Source organism: Pithys albifrons, chromosome 1, assembly GCF_047495875.1.
Source record: "Pithys albifrons albifrons isolate INPA30051 chromosome 1, PitAlb_v1, whole genome shotgun sequence".
NCBI lineage: Eukaryota > Metazoa > Chordata > Aves > Passeriformes > Thamnophilidae > Pithys > Pithys albifrons.
Genome location: NC_092458.1, coordinates 24,315,167 through 24,336,555, shown reverse-complemented (window position 1 = coordinate 24,336,555; position 21,389 = coordinate 24,315,167). Strand labels below are relative to the sequence as shown.

General features: G+C 41.0%; 3 protein-coding genes across 4 annotated transcripts in view; 1 reads left to right on the top strand and 2 right to left on the bottom strand.

Annotated features, from left to right (window-relative positions):
• Positions 1-1,594: 1,594 nt before the first annotated feature.
• COA5 (cytochrome c oxidase assembly factor 5) lies at positions 1,595-9,687 on the bottom strand. The gene is made up of 3 exons (XM_071582124.1): positions 9,519-9,687; positions 8,317-8,400; positions 1,595-6,177 (listed from the first exon to the last, which is right to left on the bottom strand). The coding sequence occupies exons 1-3, from the start codon at positions 9,618-9,620 to the stop codon at positions 6,136-6,138; spliced, it is 228 nt and encodes a 75-aa protein (XP_071438225.1). The 5' UTR covers positions 9,621-9,687; the 3' UTR covers positions 1,595-6,135.
• On the top strand, positions 9,687-15,749 carry UNC50 (unc-50 inner nuclear membrane RNA binding protein). The gene is made up of 6 exons (XM_071582113.1): positions 9,687-9,760; positions 11,148-11,431; positions 12,699-12,819; positions 14,604-14,743; positions 14,820-14,921; positions 15,442-15,749. Exons 2-6 carry the CDS (start codon positions 11,152-11,154, stop codon positions 15,576-15,578), a joined length of 780 nt encoding a protein of 259 aa, XP_071438214.1. The 5' UTR covers positions 9,687-9,760; positions 11,148-11,151; the 3' UTR covers positions 15,579-15,749.
• Positions 15,658-21,389, bottom strand: part of MGAT4A (alpha-1,3-mannosyl-glycoprotein 4-beta-N-acetylglucosaminyltransferase A) — an 81,116-nt gene continuing 75,384 nt past the window's right edge. For both annotated transcript variants that reach the window (XM_071582091.1, XM_071582099.1), the window contains exon 16: positions 15,658-21,281. In XM_071582091.1, coding sequence (XP_071438192.1) covers positions 21,255-21,281 — 27 coding nt within the window. In that variant the 3' untranslated portion in view covers positions 15,658-21,254. The remainder of the gene's footprint in view (positions 21,282-21,389) is intronic.

Below are 21,389 nucleotides of genomic sequence, written 5' to 3'. Positions count from 1 at the left end.
CTAATGTCCAGCCTAAAACTTCCCCGGCACACCTGAAGCCTATGTCCTCTCATCCTGTCCCTGGTTGCCTGGCAAGGGGGCCTATCTCCAGCTGGCTACAACCTCCTTTCAGGTAGTTGTAGAGAGCCTCCTTTTCCCCAGGCTAAACAGCCCCAGTTCCCTCAGCCATTCCTCAAAGGATTTGTGCTTCAGACCCTTTACCAGCTCTACTGCCCTTCCCAAGACCCACTCCAGCACTTCGGTGTCTTTCCTGAATTAAGGGGCCCAGAACTGGACACAGTACTAGAGGTATGGCCAGAGCAGCGCTGAGTACAGGGGAAGAATCACCTCCCTGGTCCTGCTGTCCACACGATTTCTGATATATGGCAGCAGGTTTCTTCCACCCATCCTTATTGTCCACACGTGGAGTTGCTCACTGGCTGTCTCACCCAGCTGCATTTGTTGAACTGCTGTGTATCTACAGCCAAGACTCTATTTCTTAACCAATTTCTGTAGCACACTGCTACCAATGAGGGGTTTAACATGCTCAACCAGTGTTAAGAGTAATTTGAAAGAAGGTAGGAAGAGGTCACAGTCCAGCTCTGGCTCACTCTATTATTTTTGTATGTATGTATGGCCAGACATCGCAAATGAAGATTTGGGAAGGGCTCTCCCCACCTGGGTGTCCCCTTCCAGTCTGCACAGTGGATTTTTTAGGTGAGGCACAGCATGCACAGAACTGGCCCCACCCTTTAAGTCCTGAGGTCCATCTGCCACGGCCAAGTGAGCTTGGACAGTGACAGGGAAGTTCTCGGGACTGTCACAGCACCCGGTACTAACCGGGGCTGACCCTGCTGAGCATCCGAGATCTGACGGGATGGGATGGCAGGGAGGCATTGAACTGCCAGGGGACGGTCCCCACTGAGACTCGAACTCAGGTCCTTGGGATTCGGAGTCCAGAGTGCTCTCCTGTACACCAAAAGCCAAGGAGACAGGTCACTCAGAAGCTCCCCTGTTGGGAGCTCCCAGGAGGCACGTGAGGAACTCCTGCATGCAGGAACCATGCTGAAGTGAGGAATTACTGAGACACACAGACACACTTGTCTGGATGCCTCCAGCCAACCGTGCGTGACCTGCAGAGAGAGGACTGCTGCCAAGCACCAGCTGAGTCAGTCCCAACACCACTCTAGTTAGTGTAAGAATTTTAATTTGCCTGTTGCAGCTCCCTCACGCTGGAAGCTGCCAGCTCTGTACGATCTGAATTTGGATAGAGAAACCAGGAGACACAGCTTGAATGTTTAATTTTTCTTCCCATGTGTCACTGGTGAAATCCTATGAAAGCACTTCCTGCTTCAAAATTACACAGAAGTTAAAGAGGTGTTTTCAATGCCTAGTCAAACATATGTGATTGTTAACATTTATCTTTGGTCATAGTTTAGCACAAACCTCATGAACCCTGCTATGATTTTTAACAAAAGAGACTGAAAAAAAGAGTTCCTCTGCATACCATGCAAACTTAAAGCTATCCTCTCATAAAAATATCAAATACACCTGTCAAGAACAGGCCAGAAAGCAAATAGACATTATCACTAGCACCCTTCAATTTAAATAGAGAGCTTGACTGCATTAAGAAGTGAAAAACATTTTAGTTTATTTACAGCTGATGACATTTTTAATCATCATCAACCAAAATACCACCTTTTTAAACAGCAGGTCTAGACAACTCCCCACCAAGGATTCTGGAAGAAGGATGTTTACTACTGATGATCATCAGCACTAGGCAATCAAACCAGCACCAAACCTCAAGGGACCAGAGGGGCACTTACACACCAGCACTGAAGGACTACTGTGTTATTTGTAGGCAGAATAGTCTGAATTACCCAAGGCAAAATACAAGAAAAAACAGCAGTGCAGGAATGAATATGCTAGAGAGGCTTTTCATTCACGTAATTTTTGGGTAAGATTATGTTTTCTTAATCAATCAGTAAGTAACATATCTCACAAACTAACTGTTAGAGAGGAATTGCAGATTTCCAGAAATATCCTGCTAGGCCATTAGAGAGGTATGCCTGACACAGAATCAAAAGCCTGCGACAAGCAATAGCCAATAAATATCAGACCTGTGACCTACATAGCAAAGTGACTTCAAAACTTGCCCCACCAAAAAATTATCAAAAATTCCTGTCCTAAACTAATTAGAAAAAATTGATATTCTTCAGCCTTCATGATAATGAAGGGCAGCACAATTTTACAGTAAACAGAGTTTATCATTAGAACTTATGAATTATAAGCCAATTTCTGTATTTGCTATTTTTCCATAGCTCCTTTTAAACTAATAGTGGTAATATTGCAAATTTGAGATATCTCAAGTCACAGAGATTCACTAGTATCATTTCCTCTGTTACTAAAAATCTTTAGGGGAATTAGTCCTTTCCATTTCACTGCAGCCTGTTAGTACCTACAGGCCAAAAAAGAACATGGTACATGAAAACTTCTATCAGGGCAAACAAATCTCATCTTGACATAAAAACATAATGTCAATGTTTATCTACTAAAATACAGTATTATTTGAAATCTATCACCCGCTACTGACAAAATGAGGTAGCTATTAAAATGCTCATCTTGTTGCTTCTTTCCCTTTCAATGTTTAGGGACATTAATGTGCCTATTGCAAATCCTGACAATAAAGCACAAGCCACTTCAAGAAGCTGCTCTTTGTGTTTACAGAATTTTCTTCTTACAGAGTGTCAACCAAGTCATTGGGGAGTGTTCCACTTACACAAACAGCTGGTTAATGATTTTCTGAGGATAATTCCAACAAAATCATGCCAGAGACAGAAAATTCAGCATGCATATTTGGAAAAAGAAAAGTGAGAAATTATTCTGGTTACTATTCTGTCAACTTCAGTTTAAGACTGGAATTAAACCGTTGTGCTCTTCAGCTTTAGACAATGAGACACATATTTAGAACACACATATTCCAAATGACCACGTATCAAGTGCTAGGGCAGCATGAGTACTTGTGAAATTCGTCATGTCAACAAAGCTGCTACAGTTCTGTATTTCTAAGTTTTTCAGCCACAGGCTTAAACAACAGATACTGCTCACCACCTACATTCTGTGGCTGCATTTTTAGATTATTTCAGTTTAATGCTCTTCTTATGAGCAGAAGGTGTCAATCTAGCTTGTTCCAGGCTTCCATTGAAAAAATATTATTATTTTAAAAGTCTGCTTTGAAAAGAAGCATCTCACCCAACCTGCTACTCTCCAGAAACTTAAAAGTGAAGAGAAAATACACAACCAATTTCTTATGCCACCCAGTGAATAATGAAGGTCTTTGTAATATAAACACTCACATTCTGGAAGCAGAAAAGCTTTCTAAAGTGAGGGTTTTTTTAAAAGATGCTTTGTCTTTCCTTTAGGGAGGCATAACTGAAGTAATAAATGCATGATACTTGTTAAATGCCAAAATGACAACCCCTTTCACTCATTTCAACATAAGTACACATGAGCCCTCATTGAAGACTCACATGCTTATCATTATCATTGGAATGGGCTGCACAGAGAGGTGGTGGATTCACCATCCCTGGAGGTTTTTAAACTGAGACTGGACGCGGCACTGAGTGCCATGATCTGGTAATGGGACTGGAGTTTGACCAAGGGTTGGACTTGATGATCTCGGAGGTCTTTTCCAACCCAATCAGTTCTATGATTCTATGATCACTTCATACTAACCTTATACTAACCTCAAAAAACAGAGTTAATGACCTAAAGAATTTTCAGAGTAAATGGCTGTGGCATATTAATGCAGTTCTGCAGAATATGTTTACATCTATGTAAATACAAACACAGAGAGGACACGTTAACTGACAAAACCAGATGTAAGACACAGACAGATGGTAACCCTGATGGAGCCACAGTCTGCGACATCAGTCCTGACAACATTCAGCACCCTCTGACTTTGACACTGTAAAACACAAATAGGAGAAATGAGAGCAGCAGGGAAAGTTCTATACAAACAGTGTCCTGTACTTATTCTATATTAATTACTAGCACTGCGTATATTTGTGATTCTAAACCTATTATGAGCCTTTTGGCACCATGTCAACCATTTGTCCTCAGCAATCCAATTTCATGGATTCAAATACATTGCATGTTCCATCTTGCAAAATCTACCACAGCATAAAAATATGCACCTTTGTAATAAAAGCCAGTAGTATATCACAAGGCATGAGAAAAAAAAATTGCTATATTTAAATAAAAACATTCTGTATATTTGGAATCCAATCTATAGTACCTAGGGCTTTCCACTAATGAAACAAATTATTTTTCCCACAAGAAACATTAATATCTCTCAAGTAGGACAGTTCTCCAAGTACCAAAATAATTATATAGTTAGCCAATTTTAATCACAGTATTATGTTACACAATACTGGAATTGAACAATGATATTCTCTTGAACAAATCAGTATTTTGATCTATATTACAGGTATTTATATACTGTCCTAGGTAGTTAGTGAACCATTAGGAAGTTTTTACACTAACTTTCTAGTGGATCAAATAATACACATATTCTGTTAATTATTAAATCCTTGCATGTCCAATAGAAAGCACTGCATCTCCACTGGATCAAGCCAATTATTAAAGATAACTCTAACTAGCTATCTCTCTGTGATCTGTCACCTGTCTGCTCCTTTTCAAAGGAGGTCCTGCAGCAGCATTAGGTGAGGTTTAGTGATTATGGCTGAGAAAAGAACACAAATCACCTGAACCATCAAGCCTACAGACCCCTGCAGCAGAACAGACCATGGAAGAGTCTCTGACTACCAAAACCACACACCATTCCCACTTTTCTCTCTGACATTTAAATACCTGCCATGTGACTTTTTATTTATTTTTACTCTCTTTTTTTAGGTTTTTTTTTCCCCATGGAGAAGGCTTGTGAGCAATACTCTAAAATTAGAGTGCCAAGTTAAGAATATTCTTATAGACATCAATTTATCATTTCAGTGTATGAAAAGAGATAATATGGAAACCAGACTGTGGAAAACAAAGAATGTTTACAGCACTTGAACAAATGAACTAGCTTCCATATTATCAACAGAACACAAAAATGTGAAATCAATGTTGATTTATAATTGCAAAAATAAAGTCCTACACATACAAGGAATATAAACATTATTTGATCACAGAACAGTTGCTTAAGGCAGACAGAATTAAATAATCAACATGTACTCATTCACTGAAGTCATCTCTTTTACAAACAGTAAGTGTTGTATGCATCTGTTCAGACTAACTATAAATCACACACTTGGCCATAAGCTTCAGCCAAGAAAAGAAGTTACTGTGACTCTCTCCCCTCTCATTATTTCCTAATCTTGTTTCTAATCAGCTTTTCTGAAGTTATTTGAGTTTCCACAAGTAAGAGTTACACTGCCATTTATTTCTTAAAGGCTTGTAAAACATAGGGAATGATGTAGAGATACTGAAGAAAAAGACATATTCCTCTGGAAAAAGTGTTCTTAATCAGAAACAGTATTGACCATTCTCACAGTTTAAGCACTGTTACCCCCTAAATCCCACTTTGTTACCAGTGTGGGACTGAAAAACATCACCACTCCCATCTATTACTGCAGGTTTATTAGGTAGCAAACCTACTGGAGAAGCAGCAGCTTGCATACTCATTTTACAACCTTGGGCAACTCCTCATCTCTGAAAACAGTTCTATCCTGAGGTATCCTGTGGGATACCAGTCTGCTAACAAAACTCTTCCTCAATACATCAAGCAAAGTCCCAGTTCAGTATCCTCTACTATTTGTAATGGTAAAACACGACCAGAGTTTACAGAAAAAAATCAAAATTACCACTTCAAAACAAAATGATAACTTTTGCAGCTTATTCTGGATTTCATATATTTTATTCCAAGTACATGACAAGTACTCATTTTGGCCAGAACTTGCAGCTTTAGACTTGTCTTCTTTTTAACATTGAAATGCTCACCCAGGTCAATCTATCAGAATACTCAGGAGTAGGTACTTTCCATGAAAACACTGCATGAAAGGATGCAGCAGGATCAATCTTCTTACTTCAGTCTCTGTTCTGTGTGAAGTGCTGATGAACCCTGAGTTCCCATGGCTCGGTCTCTTGACGGAGACTTCAGTATCCCTTCCTTCCTCTGAATCTTGCTCTGTTATCCAACTGAAAAGTGAAGTCAATATATTAAAAGCAGGTATTTTGCAGAAGAAATATTTTAGGATGCTTGTGCTATCTTGGCACTTTGTAACATCAGAAAAAAAGGCCACAATAAGGCAGAAGGCACTGTAAAGAAAACCAGTGATACAGTCAACAGGCCACAGGGTAGTTCTGAGGAAAGAGACATTGTATTACCTTAAATCTCACACGACATTAAACGTATGTGATAAGCACTCTGTGCATTCTGAAACAAACAGAGGAACCACACAAATGGCAAAAGCAGCATAGTAGGATGGCAAGGAACTCATGAAAACAAGGTAGTGCAATTCTGCTTAAATCAGTTTTTTCCAAAGGTAACTGATAAAATGAAGGAGGAAAATTCAGATTTGGTTAAAGTGGGAGTCATTGCAAATATCCATGAGGAGAGTGGTAACTTTAATACAAGAAGTTTCTGGAAAAAATAGAAATAAATGACTAAAAACTGAAATAATGTTTAGCTTGTAAAATCTGTAAGTTTATTTTTGGCAGTTACGAAAAAAGCATTTAATAGAAGGCTAAAGATGACAGTAAAGCTAAAATAAAAGCTACAGCGCACTATTTACTGAAGCTAAATTGCAAGTTCTTTTCCAATGCAGCAGAAAAACATACTTTGATCTTGGGAGAATTCTTCTGCATTTGGATAGTCTGTCTTGAAGATGGCAAGGACAGACTGCAACTCAGCCATATTCAGATATTAGATCAAGGAGGTTTCTTGTAACTCCATTAACTAACCCTCTTCGAGAATTCAGAACTGCAGTAAAATCTGTACAGAGCTTGAGTACATGATGACACAGCTTATCCAATAACCAAGCAGCTTCCAATGTCAATCTTTTTCCTACTTAAATACCTGAAGTTACTAAAGCTTACTCCTCTGATAAGATATTCTATTTCCTTACAAAGAAAACAGCATCTAGGGAAAACCCCTAATAGGTTTAGAACATTGTAAATGGTATCTGCATATAGAGTCTAACTTGGCTTTTGACACTCTTTAAGCCTCACTATTGTAACAAGTAACAAATTTGGCAGGGCACAATTATTTAGAGTTAACAGGACAAGGAAATCATTACTCATCAGCCTTAGAATTTGGGACAATTAAATAGAATCACCAAACAGCAAGGCCTCTTCCCACATGACTGGAGACACTTAGAAAATTAAGTTTCTAAAAGCTCCCTTAACAATCCAGGTAAAAATACAGGCACATCAGCTGTATATATTGCTACTGCAGCATCATATAGGTATTTCCAACATTTAATGCACAACATTTTTCCTGTCTGCAGAAATAATAATTTGTCATTTTATGGATTAATACAATTCATGTAGGAGAGGTGCAAAAAGCTGCTATGACTAATGCAGAAGAAAAATTTTAGGTACCATTTCAGCTGTGCACTCTGTGCATCAAATCAGCTAAAAATAAAAATGGGCCCTGCACTACTCATGCTTAGAAAGCTTTGATACCATCTTTTCTGCATCCTAATTATTTTTTAAATATCATGGACACACATTTCTGGACATTTCTGGACAAGGACCTTCTATCAAAACAGGAGAGAGGTTATTTAATTACATTTTTAAAAAGCATTATCCAGCTACACTTTTGTCACTATCATATGGGATAGTTTGCTACATAAAAATACCATACTGTAAATTTCACGTACTCCAATACAATTAGTGATTGAACGTGAATTCAATGCAAGACACCGTTTCAATAGTGGAAGTCTCATTCCATTTAATTTAAACATTTTCTATATAGATTCTCTTTCGATGTCGCCCTTGCAGACAAAAAAGGTCACTATTTTATCTTACCTGATCTACTAGTAATTTTTTAAACCAAAACTTTACTAAAAACAATAGTAAAAATATCTGCCTCATTTATCTGTGACATTCTAAGCCTAATTCAATGTAAACATGTGTTTTTCCAGTTTTTCCTTTTCTTTCTCTTCATGAGAACAATGAGAATTTTTCCACATGAGAACATGCGTACTTCAAATGGGATTCAAGGGCAAGACCTGTTCTGCTTTATGACACCAGTTTTATTGAATTAGAATGGCTTTCTTCAAACAAGTGGGAGCAGGACAGAAAGCATCCAGGCCACTAGCACAACACACTTACCATCGATCTTTTGCAGGCAAAGAACGTCACTTGCAAACTCTTACAGTGTCCTTCCCTCAAGCATTGTTTGGGGCTTTTGTTTTCCTAATTGATGACAAATAAAGGATTAAAAAACTTGATGTATGCAGCTCATCAAAGACACATCAAAACACTTCATAGAACCATAGAGGGGTTTGGGCTGGAAGGGGACCTTGCAGGTCATTTAGTTCCAACTTCACACCAGGTTTACAGGGGATAGTTATAGATTCATAGAATCGATTGGGTTGGAAAAGACTTCCAAGATCATCAAGTCCAACCCTTGGTCGAACTCCTGTCCCTTTACTAGATCATGGCACTCAGTGCCACATCCAGTAAGTCAGAAACAAAACTGAATGGATTGCTGCTAAGCCATCAGTTCACCACAGCCCCATAAAGAAATAAACAGATTGCTGTTAAATCACTAGTCTTGCAACCTTGTCAGGGAAGACCTGAATTATAGCAAGACAGTTGTTAAGTTTCCCCAAACATTTTGTCAGGAAACACATGAATTATAGTGAGGCCATGGCCGAGGTTAGGGATAACAACAGAACTGAGATAACAACTTAGTTATAGCCACATAAGGAAATATATGCTTTACATGATACCGAGAAATGTGTATGTATATGACATATTAAGTATGTATGTATGGCCAGACTTCGCGAACGAAGATTTGGGAAGGGCTCTCCCCACGTGGGTGTGCCCTTCCAGCCTGCCCAGTGGATTTTTTAGGTGAGGCACAGCGTGCACAGAACTGGTCCCACCATTTAAGTCCTCAGGTCCATCTGCCACGGCCGAGCGAGTTTGGACAGTGACAGGGAAGTCCTCGGGACTGTCACAGCACCCGGTACTAACCGGGGCTGACCCTGCTGAGCATCCGAGATCTGACGGGATGGGATGGCAGGGAGGCATTGAACTGCCAGGGGACGGTCCCACTGAGACTCAAACTCAGGTCCTTGGGATTCAGAGTCCAGAGTGCTCTCCATTACACCACGGGACCGACCGAGTATGTATGAGATAACTGGATAAATGCCAGGCACACGCTGTCCCTGGTGTGTGGGGCTGGTGGGGCGCAGACTCCCCCCGCACCCAACGCTGCCTGTTTTTACCATATAACCCCCAAGTCTAAACCCTGTATCAGCCTGTGTTTCCCACACGGGGGCTGTGCCTGGCCTGCCCCGGCTCACCCGCAGCACGCAGGGGCTCTCCAGCAGGCACTGCCGCAGGTCCTCCCGCACGCCGCTACAGGCGCGCCCGTCCTGTTCCTTGTCCTCGTAGTACCGCGGCATGGCCCGGCCCGGCCCGGCAGCACCGCGGCTCCTTTCCGGCGGCGGCAGGAAGGGGCGGGCCAGGGCCGGGCCCGGAAGGCGGCGGGGGGCGGTGGTGGGGGCGGTGGTGGCGGCTGTGGCGGCTCGGGCCGAGGCGGCAGGTGAGACCCTCCGCGGGGCTCGGGCGGGCTCGGTACCCTCGGCCCGGCCTGGCACTCACTCCCGGCCTGGTACCCCCGACATGGCACTCCTGGCTCGGCCCGGCTCGGTACTCCTGGCTCGGCACCCCCGGCCCGGCCCGGCATCCCGGTCTGGCACTCCCGGCCCGGCTCGGCGCTCCCGACCCGGCTCGGCGCTCCCGGCCTGGCACTCCCGGCCCGGCTCGGCACTCCGGGCCCGACTCGGCACTCCTGTCCTGGGTCCCGCTGCGGCGGGGCGGGTGTTGGTTAGCAGCGCCGGCCGGGCCGCCCCGACATCGTGGCAGCGCCTGATGTTAAGGGTTGGAAGGGACCTTAAAGATCATGGAGTGCCAACCCCCTGCCATGGGCAGGGACACCTCCCACTGGACCGGGCTGTTCAGAGCTCCATCCAGCCTGGCCTGGAACGCCACAGCCTCCCTGTGCCAGAGCCTCACCACCCTCGCAGTAAAGAATTTCTTCTTAATATTGATTCAGGGAGCCCTCAAGAAAAAGAATTTTATCCCTTCTCCATAAAATCATTACCGTCTTTACTAATTTTTAATCAGAACTGTACTATTTTAGCTTGTACCTTAGTTTGTCAGTTATCTGAACCATGCATAGCTTTAGACAAAGAGAAACTTAACCCTGTAAGAAATAAACCAAAATCTTGTTTAGATTAAAGGCTAAGCTGTAAGAAATAAATCAGAAAACCTGCCTAAGTTGAGGCTTGAAGCTGTAACATTGTTTAGTTAAAAGGAAGTATAGGGCTGCAGAGGTAAGAGCAGCCCATTAGATCTATTAAAAGTCACACTAAATATATTGCTTAACTTTGGGGAGTATATTTGAGTTGTAACTGAGTATATAAACGTGGAAACACAAAAGTCTCCTTGAAAATGTCTTTGGTGGAATTATCCCCCATGTTCCCAGTGCTGAATAAAAGGAAGAATTTTGTTCTATTCTATTGCATTTGATTGTTTCTTAACTCAATATCTAACCTAAATCCCTCTTCTGTATCCTTTACTCCTTTTCCTATCACTGCAGCTCCTGATAAGGAGTCCCCCTCCAGCTTCCCTGTTTTCCCCCTCCAGATACTGGCAGCTTGCTATGAGGTCTCCACAGAACCTTCTGTTCTCCAGGCTGAACAGCCCCGTGTTTCTCAGACAGTGTTTGTAGGGAAGGTGCTCCAGCCCTGTGTCTGCTTAGTGGCCTCCTCTGGACAGGCTCCAACAATTGTCATTGTTTACACTTCTGCTCAGGTTTTCACACTTCAGCACTTGCAGGCACAGCCTGCAGGGCCTGCATTGCTTCATTTTATTTGTGGTGCTACTTGTAGGCAAACCAAATGCATTTTTTGAACTTCCTTCCCTAGGAAGATGCTGCCAACCAGTTTGGTGAGCTCTCGGAGCCAGGGCAACGGCGCGCTGAGCCCCAGGGATGCCGCGCGGCACACGGCTGGGGCCAAGCGCTACAAGTACCTGCGGAGGCTCTTCCACTTCCGACAGATGGACTTCGAGTTTGCACTTTGGCAGATGCTCTACCTGTTCACTTCGCCACAGAGGGTTTACAGGAACTTCCACTACAGGAAACAGACAAAGGACCAATGGGCGAGAGACGATCCCGCTTTCCTAGTTCTGCTCAGTATCTGGCTCTGCGGTGAGTGTGGGAGAACAAACAGCGTAAGGGAGAGGAAGGGAAAGTTTAGTCATCAATACTTATTTTCTTCTAATAGCACACAAAAAGGGGCCAATCCATATGGATCATCTTTTAGTCAAAATTTATGTGTATATGTATGTATGGCCAGACTTGTCGAACGAAGATTTGGGAAGGGCTCTCCCCACGTGGGTGTGCCCTTCCAGCCTGTGCAGTGGATTTTTTAGGTGAGGCACAGCATGCACAGAACTGGCCCCACCGTTTAAGTCCTGAGGTCCATCTGCCACAGCCGAGTGAGCTTGGACAGTGACAGTGAAGTCCTTGGGACTGTCACAGCACCTGGTACTAACCGGGGCTGACCCTGCTGAGCATCCGAGATCTGACGGGATGGGATGGCAGGGAGGCATTGAACTGCCAGGGGACGGTCCCCACTGAGACTTGAACTCAGGTCCTTGGGATTCAGATTCCAGAGTGCTCTCCTTTACACCATGGGACCGCCCCTTTTTTAGTCAAAGTAGAACAGAAAAAAAGGGCCTAGCCTTTTGCAAGTCAAGGTGGGAATTAGAAAATGAAATAGGCATAACTGAAACTGAGTAGTCTTGAATTGAGCTCTGTTGCAACTCATCTTCTGTTGCATTTCAAACTATGAAGTCCCCTGTAATCTTACAGACAGAAAGAAAACTCCATCTCACACAGCAATGCTTTAGTTAAAAAATACTGAATATTTGGTTTATCTGAACATTAGAAACAAAATACTGTTTTTACCGTAAAGGCCTGAGTGAGATGCTGTATGTTGCAGAATTAAGCCATAAACAAAATGGCTCATGTCAGTGACTGAACTGCAAATTCAGTAAGGATTACCCCAGTTGTCTTCTGTTAAATAGCATATTGCTGTTTGCAGTAGGAAAACTCTGAAATAAAACTATGGATCACCGTGCACATGGTTTGGGTTAACAAGATGCTTTTGTAAAACAGAGAATGTTCTATTGTAGCATTGTATTAATTTTTTTTAAATAGTTTGAGTGGAGAAATACAATTGAGCTCAAGTACAGATGAGTGTTCAGTCTGGGAGAGGGATTATATTATGAATAAATTGCATTATATCTAGGTTTTGGTGAAAAAAAATGAGCTGTTGGACGAATAATCTTGGGGAAATAATTAAAAAGGGGACTGGAGGCTTCATAACTGTATATTCAATAAAACCCCATCAGTTTACAATCTCATGCTTTCTTTACCACAGCTAACTTTAATAATCTTTTTCTGCTTTCAGTGTCTACTGTAGGGTTTGGATTTGTGCTGGACATGGGTTTTTTTGAAACAATAAAGCTGCTACTTTGGGTTGTATTCATAGACTGCGTAGGCGTTGGCCTCCTGATTGCAACTCTAATGTGGTAAGTAGTGATTTCTGAAACTGAGTTCAGTATTGCTATTCAGACATGGAGAGTCCTCTGCTGTTTGAAAGACACTTGGCTCTTTGTTTGGGTAAACTTATAAGGCAAGTATTGACTATAGATTTTGTCCTGTTGTAGTAATTGTTTCAAAATGTTACCATAAAAACCCCTACATCTCCTTTTTTACTGTTTTCTGCAAAAGATAAATCAAAAAGTCTGTATTATGGTGAACATTCCAACTTTTCTTTCTTCTTGAGCTGGTTAATAGTCAGCAGTAATGCCAGATAAAAATCATGTTCAAAAAAAAAGAGCTGTTCAATCAGAATAACAAATGAAAAAATAAAGCAATGTAAGCCTGAGAATGATTCTGTTTAAGCCCATGCTTCTTGCTGAGGATTTTAGCAAGTGCCACTACAAGCCACACCTGTGTTACAAGTGGCAGCTTTGCTGCTTTGGTAGTATCACTGCCGGTTTTATCCACTAATGTCCAGAGACTTGTGGAGGGGCAGGAGAAGGTCCCCAGGCCTCAGCACCACAGATGGGTGCTCTGCAGCAGCGAGGGAGCCATGAAACAACAGGAAGCTGCTGTTTCTGCACTGCAACAAGGGGAAGGCACCAACAAAAGTGTTTTTATTTTACCAAGAACTTAAGAAAGCAATGGCATTTAGAAGAGATTTTAGTGATGGAGCTGACATCTGAAAGTGATGCTGATTGGTAAAGGGATAAATTCCTTTAAACAGTGGCCTTGGGAACTCCTGCTTGTAATTGCAAAATTGAGGATGAGGCAGATACAAGAACTGTAGCTGATCGATGAAAGGTCGATCTGACCTGTGCTCCCATCAGGGACAGCAGCCCTTAAACTGCCTGAGGAAAAGCCTGTAGTAACACTCCCTGCTCCCAGCCTGGCATTCTCGAGCGACTTGTGCCTCTGGGTGCAGCCTCCTGAACCAGGAAGGCTTTAGCATCTGATTTTCCTCTGTCTTCTAATCAGCTTCCCGCAAGCCTCAATACTAGTTACCTGGCTCCAATTTGGTTCAAGTTCCTTCTTCCAGTGCAGGCTCACCTTTTTTTCCAAAAGTTCTCCCCATTCCTAAGGAGTTTAAACCCCTTTTTGCCTTGCCTCATCTCACCTCGCCCCCAGGCTCTGCCTCTTCCTGACACTGCCTTTGGCACAGAGCACGTCAGAAGAAGCTTCCATGAAAACTCTGGTCTCTTAACTTATTTCTTAGCATGTATTGCTATCTTCTTCCTCTTCTAAATGGAATGAATTTTCTGATGTCAGCAGAACTTGAGCTGAAGTGCAGTCTTGAGGCTCATTCTGTAGCCTCTAACATCAGGCAGAGCACTTTCCATTTGCACTTCATTTCAGTAAGAATGTGCTCATGTAAGAGCATTATCCAGCCCTCCTCCTGTCCTTGCAGTGCACCAGTTTCTGTAGAGATCCTGTCAAGCACTTTACTGAAGTCACCTCCGGGTGTGTACAGAGAGAAGGGGCAGCTTGTGGCTGCATTGATAAATTGTAGCACCGATTTCTTTACAGAAGCATTTTGTTTTAGTACCAGCAGCCTATTTCAGCTGTCTGCTGCATGCAGGGGATGTAAATGATAGTTTTAACAAAAACATTTTAACAAGTCTGGTCTGCATGGTTTTTGCATGTTTTTTCTCCCAGATGGCAGAAACTTTGGGGTGGAGAGTTGGGATCACATGTGACTTACTGTGTCAAACCTATGTTTTATCAGTCAGCTTTATAGATTCACAACAGTCTCAAATATCTTTTCATGTAGGTTCATTTCTAATAAGTACTTGGTGAAGCAGCAGAATAGAGACTATGATGTGGAGTGGGGATATGCCTTTGATGTGCATCTGAATGCTTTCTACCCACTTCTAGTCATTTTGCATTTTATCCAGCTGTTCTTCATCAACTGTAAGTAGAATACTTGGAGCTCTCTGCTTCAAAGTGGTGCTCTATAACAACAGCTGAAAGCAGTTATCTCTTGCAGATGTCATCATATCTGATTCTGTCATTGGCTATTTTGTTGGGAATACATTATGGTTGATTGCCATCGGCTATTACATCTATGTGACATTCCTAGGATACAGTGGTAAGTATTCATTTTTTTTGTATTGGTTTGACTGAAAACACGAGCATGTTTTCAATCTATTAATTTGATCTTAGTCTGTTCATTTGTAAAGCAGAGGCTCAGCTGGGTGTTATCATTCTTTCTTTGTGGTAAAAGAAGTTTGATAGAAATTTACCAATCCATATTTCCAGCTGAGTGGACATCTTAACCATAGATCATATTCTCCAGCTTACCAACTTCCTTTCTCATATTAGACCTGTAGCACCACAACTTGGTTTTCTTCCTCCTCTGTAAATCCCCTTCAAGATGTTTGCATTAGATAAAAACTCTTTAATTAAAGAGTTTAAGGCCATAGTTGTAGGTCAGGCAGTTTCCCAAGGCATTATGTGGTAACAGCAGGACTAGTAGGGCAGAGATGCCTGAGGAAGCCAGCAGAGCAGAACTATTTTTTCTTGCTGTCTTGCCCCCAGGCCACCCTCCATGAAGCACCTTTTTTAAAGAGCACTACTTTATACTTGCTTCACTGTTGCTTCTGTTTCAGCATTGCCCTTCTTGAAGAACACAGCTATTCTTTTGTATCCATTTGCACTTCTCATCCTGCTCTATTTGATATCACTAGCATGTGGATGGAACTTCACCAAGATGCTTTGCTCCTTCTATAAATACAGAGTGAAATAAATCCAGAACTTCATGTATCTGATGTTTATTTTGTTTTTACCTTAGCAGTTTTTGACACTAAGGAAAAAACTAAGAACATTTTGTAAATGGTTGTAAATTTCTCTTTATTGTAGATAATTGTGTAAAAAAGTTTGAAGTGTCCTTTTTTATTAAAATATTTACAACAGTAAACATGTTAGCAATTTTGTTCAAATACTTTCGCAGTACATTCCTAGAAACAAGTTACTTGTACATCTCTGTAGCTTAAATGTAACTGCAACAAGTCTATGTAGCATAACTCTTACTGCAGGTATTTTGCACATACTGGCATAAGCTCTACATTATGAGGGGTTTAAGTGACACCAAAAAGCAGTTTTATTGGAGAGTAGTATTGGAATACCTTGCCTTGGGACTGTGTGAAAGTACAGATCTTAATAGTGTTGCAATGGTAAAGCAACAACTGTCTCTAGATACAGATCTGTCCTCTCCTTGTATGAAAGAACTCGAGAACAGATTTATTTTAGTGACTACTTCAAATATAAATGGACAGCTCTGGCACACAGAAGAAACAGTGATGAAAGGCACAATTAACATGACCCATATCAGGTTTCCAAATATAGCAGCAAGTTTTTAAACCCAATCTCTAGCAGTCCAGTGGGTATTATCACATCCACCATTCCAAGTGGCAGGTCAATGAACATGGAAGAAAAGGACAAATTAGTTTGGCTACAATGATGGGCTCATGGCAATGCCTGCAGCTGTAAAGTCCACAAGGCAGGAGTATAAACTGACTGTCACAAACAATGGACAGTGAAGATGACAGCTTTCCAACGTGGTGTTCACTAGGACTGTTTCCAAAACAACACAAGAGTAAACTGGTTACAGTAAGACTTAATATTTCAATACTAGAATTTGATCTCTAACGAAAAACTATATTTTATCTTAAAATACCAAATATGCTGGCAGTGCATCTTACAGTACTGTGTGTCTCAGCCACTGTTAAGGCTTGAAGAGAATCATGTTTCCCTCTCAGCAGACGCTGAGCAACGTTCCCCTTTAAACAAGGAAAGCACTGAACTGCTGATCCATGGAAGGTGAAGGATTCCAGTCAGGACCTGCTCCCTCCCTGGCAAACAGCATGAACTCCTGTCCTGCAGGCAGCTGCAGCCCAACTGTACACCTTTTTCCTAACAGGAATCCTAGCACCAGTGATCATCCACTTCAGTTCAACAGTAAAAATTCATATTTAGTGCCTTGTGGTTCGATACCAATGAAGGACTCGGGGCCTGTGTATCTTCCCTTTAGAGATACCAAAGTTCACCCCCTTGAAAGGTGGCTTCATCATTCTCAGAATTAAGCTGCTTTAACTTCTACCAGCCCACTGTTTACAGCAGAAATTAGCAAAACACTTCAGAGACCCCTAAGGTCAGAAAAGTGACACTCCCAAGGTCCAATTCACCCAGTCTCCATGGAGTGTGTGTTTTACATCAGCAATCAATGTTAGCCTGAAAACACCAGTTGTCTAACAGCTTTTCAGCATTATGCTGGTGATTGTAAAGATGATTTAAAAATACCAGGTGTTTTTTACCCTTTCTAACTAGTTACTTTTCAGAACGCATCCTTCCTAGTAAGAACAAATACAGAACCTCAGGTTAGTTATTTCAGGAGAGCAAGGTCTGAAAAGATTTCATTCTTCTTTTCCCCCACAAGACTAAAATAATACTTTGAAAGTTGGAGGCAGACTACAAATTATTACAATACTTCATCTAGAGCAAGTATTTCCAACAAAACACAGAGATTACTGAAATGAAAATATACCTGAAAAAATGAAGGAAACTGTTACACAGTTGTTCAGTTTTTCCAAAGATTAATCACACTCCAGCACATTGAAGGAATTTTGTATCACAGGCAAAGAATAAATTGCTTTGCTTTAAACTGACTCTAGGTATTTAAAAACTGCTTTTGAAACAGCTAGACAAGTAGCCATAAGACAGAAGAGTCCAGTCTTTTCTTGGTCCACGAGTCATATGTTTATCTTTGAATTTTTCTAAGCCATCTTTAAGTAGAGAAAAAACCAAGTACATCTATAGAAATTTTTTCCATCAATGCGAATACACGGTTGAGATGGCTGCAAAAGCTCAAAACCTTATACAGTGCTTTAGAAACACTCATTAAGAAAATAAAAAGTGCTAACTTGGGATCACATCCTGTTCAAATTATTTACAAAGTTTTCAGTAGGACTACTCACTGTGTGAGCAAAGCAACGTTACACTGACAGTCTTGTATTTCCTTGGTCCCAAGCAATCCTATCGGCTCAGGAAAGCCAGTGCTTATATCAGCGAGTCTCTCTGGCAGCCAATCTGAGAAGTTAAGAATCATTTGCCCAGATAATGAGGTTTCTGGCAAAGCCTTTGGATTCACAAAAGTTCACTTCTCTGAAGCTTTAACAGCATCAGGAGCTAGCAGAATCACAGATAGTGCCATTTATTTTGAAACACTTCATTACTGTATAATTGTAGATTCAGCAGCCTAGAGGGGATTTCCAGGGCCACAACAAAAATAACTTGAAATTAAATACATGTAGGGAAAAACTCCCTAAAATAATTTAATAGGTTTAAGATGCTGCCTAAGATCTCTTACAGCAATACTGTCAATTATGACACGTCCCAGAGACACTGGCCCCCCTGGGGCATATCCAGTCACAAATGGTGCCCAACTAAAGGCTGGTGAGCCAAACTGCCCAAGTACTTTTTTCACCACTTTAGCCTGACTCAGAGATTGGCATTTGAAAGGTAGAAAGGCCAAAATAGCTGTGTGCAAAAATTAGACAGAAAATTTTCTGGCTTTTTCTATTTCTCAACAAAATTTTCAAGCAAATTTGCAGAACTACCTGATTACAGCAGCTCTGAATTTACCTGAATCCATGAAACGTAATTTGTGGCACTTTTATTTAGAGAGCATATAAGCTCAGGAACATTGAAACTATTAAAGCAGCCCAAAATTTTCACCTCCTGCTACTACAATGTAATAAAGATTGACCAATTTTTCAGAAAACAAGCCTCATTTTACCAAGCAGTAATTTGTTGTCTTGGAAAAATTTCTTCTCAACATTTTTGAAAACTAAACATACTGTTAACCAGAGTTCTCCAATCAATGTGGTATGGGATCTATGTCTTTATATTAGGAATCAATCAGCTTAATTACTGTGAAACATCAGGAACAGTGATGCTTTGAGAATAAGCACACAGCTTTCTCAAGTACGTGGTACTAGTAAACTTCTCTTTGAAAAATGGAAAAGGTCACTGTCAGCAAAAGTAATTATATTAAGAAACTGCAATATCTAACATACTTCTGCAGTCTTAATTGTAATAAATAACTCTAAATAACTTGCATCATTCATTCACAGACACAGCTGAGAAGAAAACTTAAATACTTTTTCAGACCTTTGCTAGCTCATGTGTGATAAAAAGCCATTGCATGTCAACAATTTGATGGCATGGCATTACACAGGTGACAAACGGGGCTGCAGCACTACAACAGGCCAGAGTCACACTCAGTTTGGAGCCTGGTCACCCAGGCTCCTACTTTACTTACACCACCAGATGTGACCAGAAAAAGTAAACAAGGCCTGGCTGGTAGCTTTCCAACTTGAACTTACACCAGTCAGTGCAAACAGAAGGCCTTGCCTCTGTGTACAGACCTTGTCTTCCCTGTGTCCCCAGACAACAGCGCTAAACCAAAATAACAACAGTCTCTAGATGTAGTTAAGCTCCTCAACTTGAACTGCTGAACTGTCAAAGCTACACCACCATTTTCCGAGAAAGCAGAAGAAACGACAGGTTGACTCTACACCCCAGTGGTGAAGGTTTGCAGTGCTGAAGAGGTGGGTTTAGGCTCCTGCCCCTTAAAAATGTGTCACAGACGAGAGGCCAAATCTATTAGTTGATTAATGATGGAGGCACAAAATCAAGATCCCTGCTGTAGATCAGGGACCCCGCAACAGGTTTCGTGCATCTGTACCCTGACCTGACCACAAAGATTTTAAAGGTCTTTTCCAACTTAAAAGATTCTATGATTCTTTGCTGGGAATAGCGGAGGGGGTTTTTCCCCACAAGGAAAACTGTCCAGCTTTTGGGATGTCAGTGCCAGGAGGATGGTTCCCAGCCCAGCTGAGAATACCCAAGCCAAGGCAGATGCCTTCCCTCTAGTGCCAGTCAGGCACTTCTTTCCTATTAAATGGAGGAATTGCTGCCCCTCTTCTTCCTGACCATTCCTGACTAACTGAAATCTTCCAATGCCTGTGTCCTTACACATAAGCACCTAAGCAGAAAGACTATTAAGAGCAGCACCAGCAGCATTAGTGCTGCAACAATTCCACTCTGGATATAATCCAAACCACATTCTGCTCCTGACCAAGTTTCTGATTCATTTAAGATCATTGTTGTTTCCCCTGAAACAAAAAGGCAGGGTACTGACTTGAGGCCAAATTCAGCTCCTAGTAAAAAGTTAGCGTGAGTTACTACACTCATCAATAAAGAAGTCAAAACTAAAACCTGGTTTTTGAACAACAGAAGAAAATAAACTGTTAACTATTCACTGTAATGTATCCAAAAGGAACGCTACAATAACAGAACCTTTTAAAAGGAGACCTTCATAGATCAAATGTATTTAAGTATTATTCATTCTTTTGAGGAAAGGTAACCTCTGTCATTCCAAAACAAAGCTGGAGAATGGTATTTTTCAGTTCAGAAAATGAATTTGTTCAGGCTAGGAAATGTTTACAAAGATCTTTAGAAATAACTGGAATAAAAAAATCTTCTAAAATGCAATGGATTTGATCTAAAATCACTGCCAATTAAGTATATAATATGAAATTAGACATTTTAACATGGTTTTCATGTGGCTACAAACTGTACATAGTGGAATTTCACAGCCCCAAAGAATAATGCTCTTCAGGACTCTGTTTATGCCTCTGAATATCATTCAGATTCTGCATACAAAACTACGTAATTTAGAAACTTAATGTAGGTTTTTTTAAACATGGCAGTATATTTGAAATATGGTATTAATTTATGTTTGCATCTCCAAAGGAAAATGTAGAAAGATAACTTAAGCTAGAGAATTCATAAAAAAACTATATCAATTTAAAATTTTACTGCATAAAAATATGTACTTTTCAAATCATTTTAATAAATTAAATACCCCTAACATTTTTAATATATATCCCTGACAGTCTATAAAAGAGGGTTCTTGTTATAGAAAATAAATGGAACTCCGAAAGTACCCCCTTCATAAAACATATTTAACAATAATTATATTTCTTCTTCTTCAAGGAATGTAACAATATGTACAACTTCTCTATATTACTATACTATCAAAATAGTACAGGTTAAGCATAGCAGGGTTCTGTAACCATTAGATGGTAAAGTCACATTGAAGTGGAGGACAACATGGGCCTCAGACGAACGTTATCAGTGTGGAGCATCAGTTTCTGGATGGATCAGATAAGAAGGAGTAAATACAATCTTCTCATCTACAGTAGATTTCACAAGAGGTAGAGTCCAAGTGAAAAAGAATGAAATTTGGAATAAGGTGCATGCTCAGTATTTTCAATTTGTGACTTGCTAAGGACGTCAGATTTCATAGGAAAAGTTTTCAAGGATTCTTTCATTTTCCTCTACAAGCAGATTTCCACGATCAGTTTGTAATCTTTTTAATGTGAATCTGAAATAGAGAATCAGAAAAAAATAAGTCATGGTTTAGTGTATTGCATTTCTCAGTAATAAGAGGTAGCTATTTCCAGTGTTAGCCACAAGTCTGAGCCTCAGAACA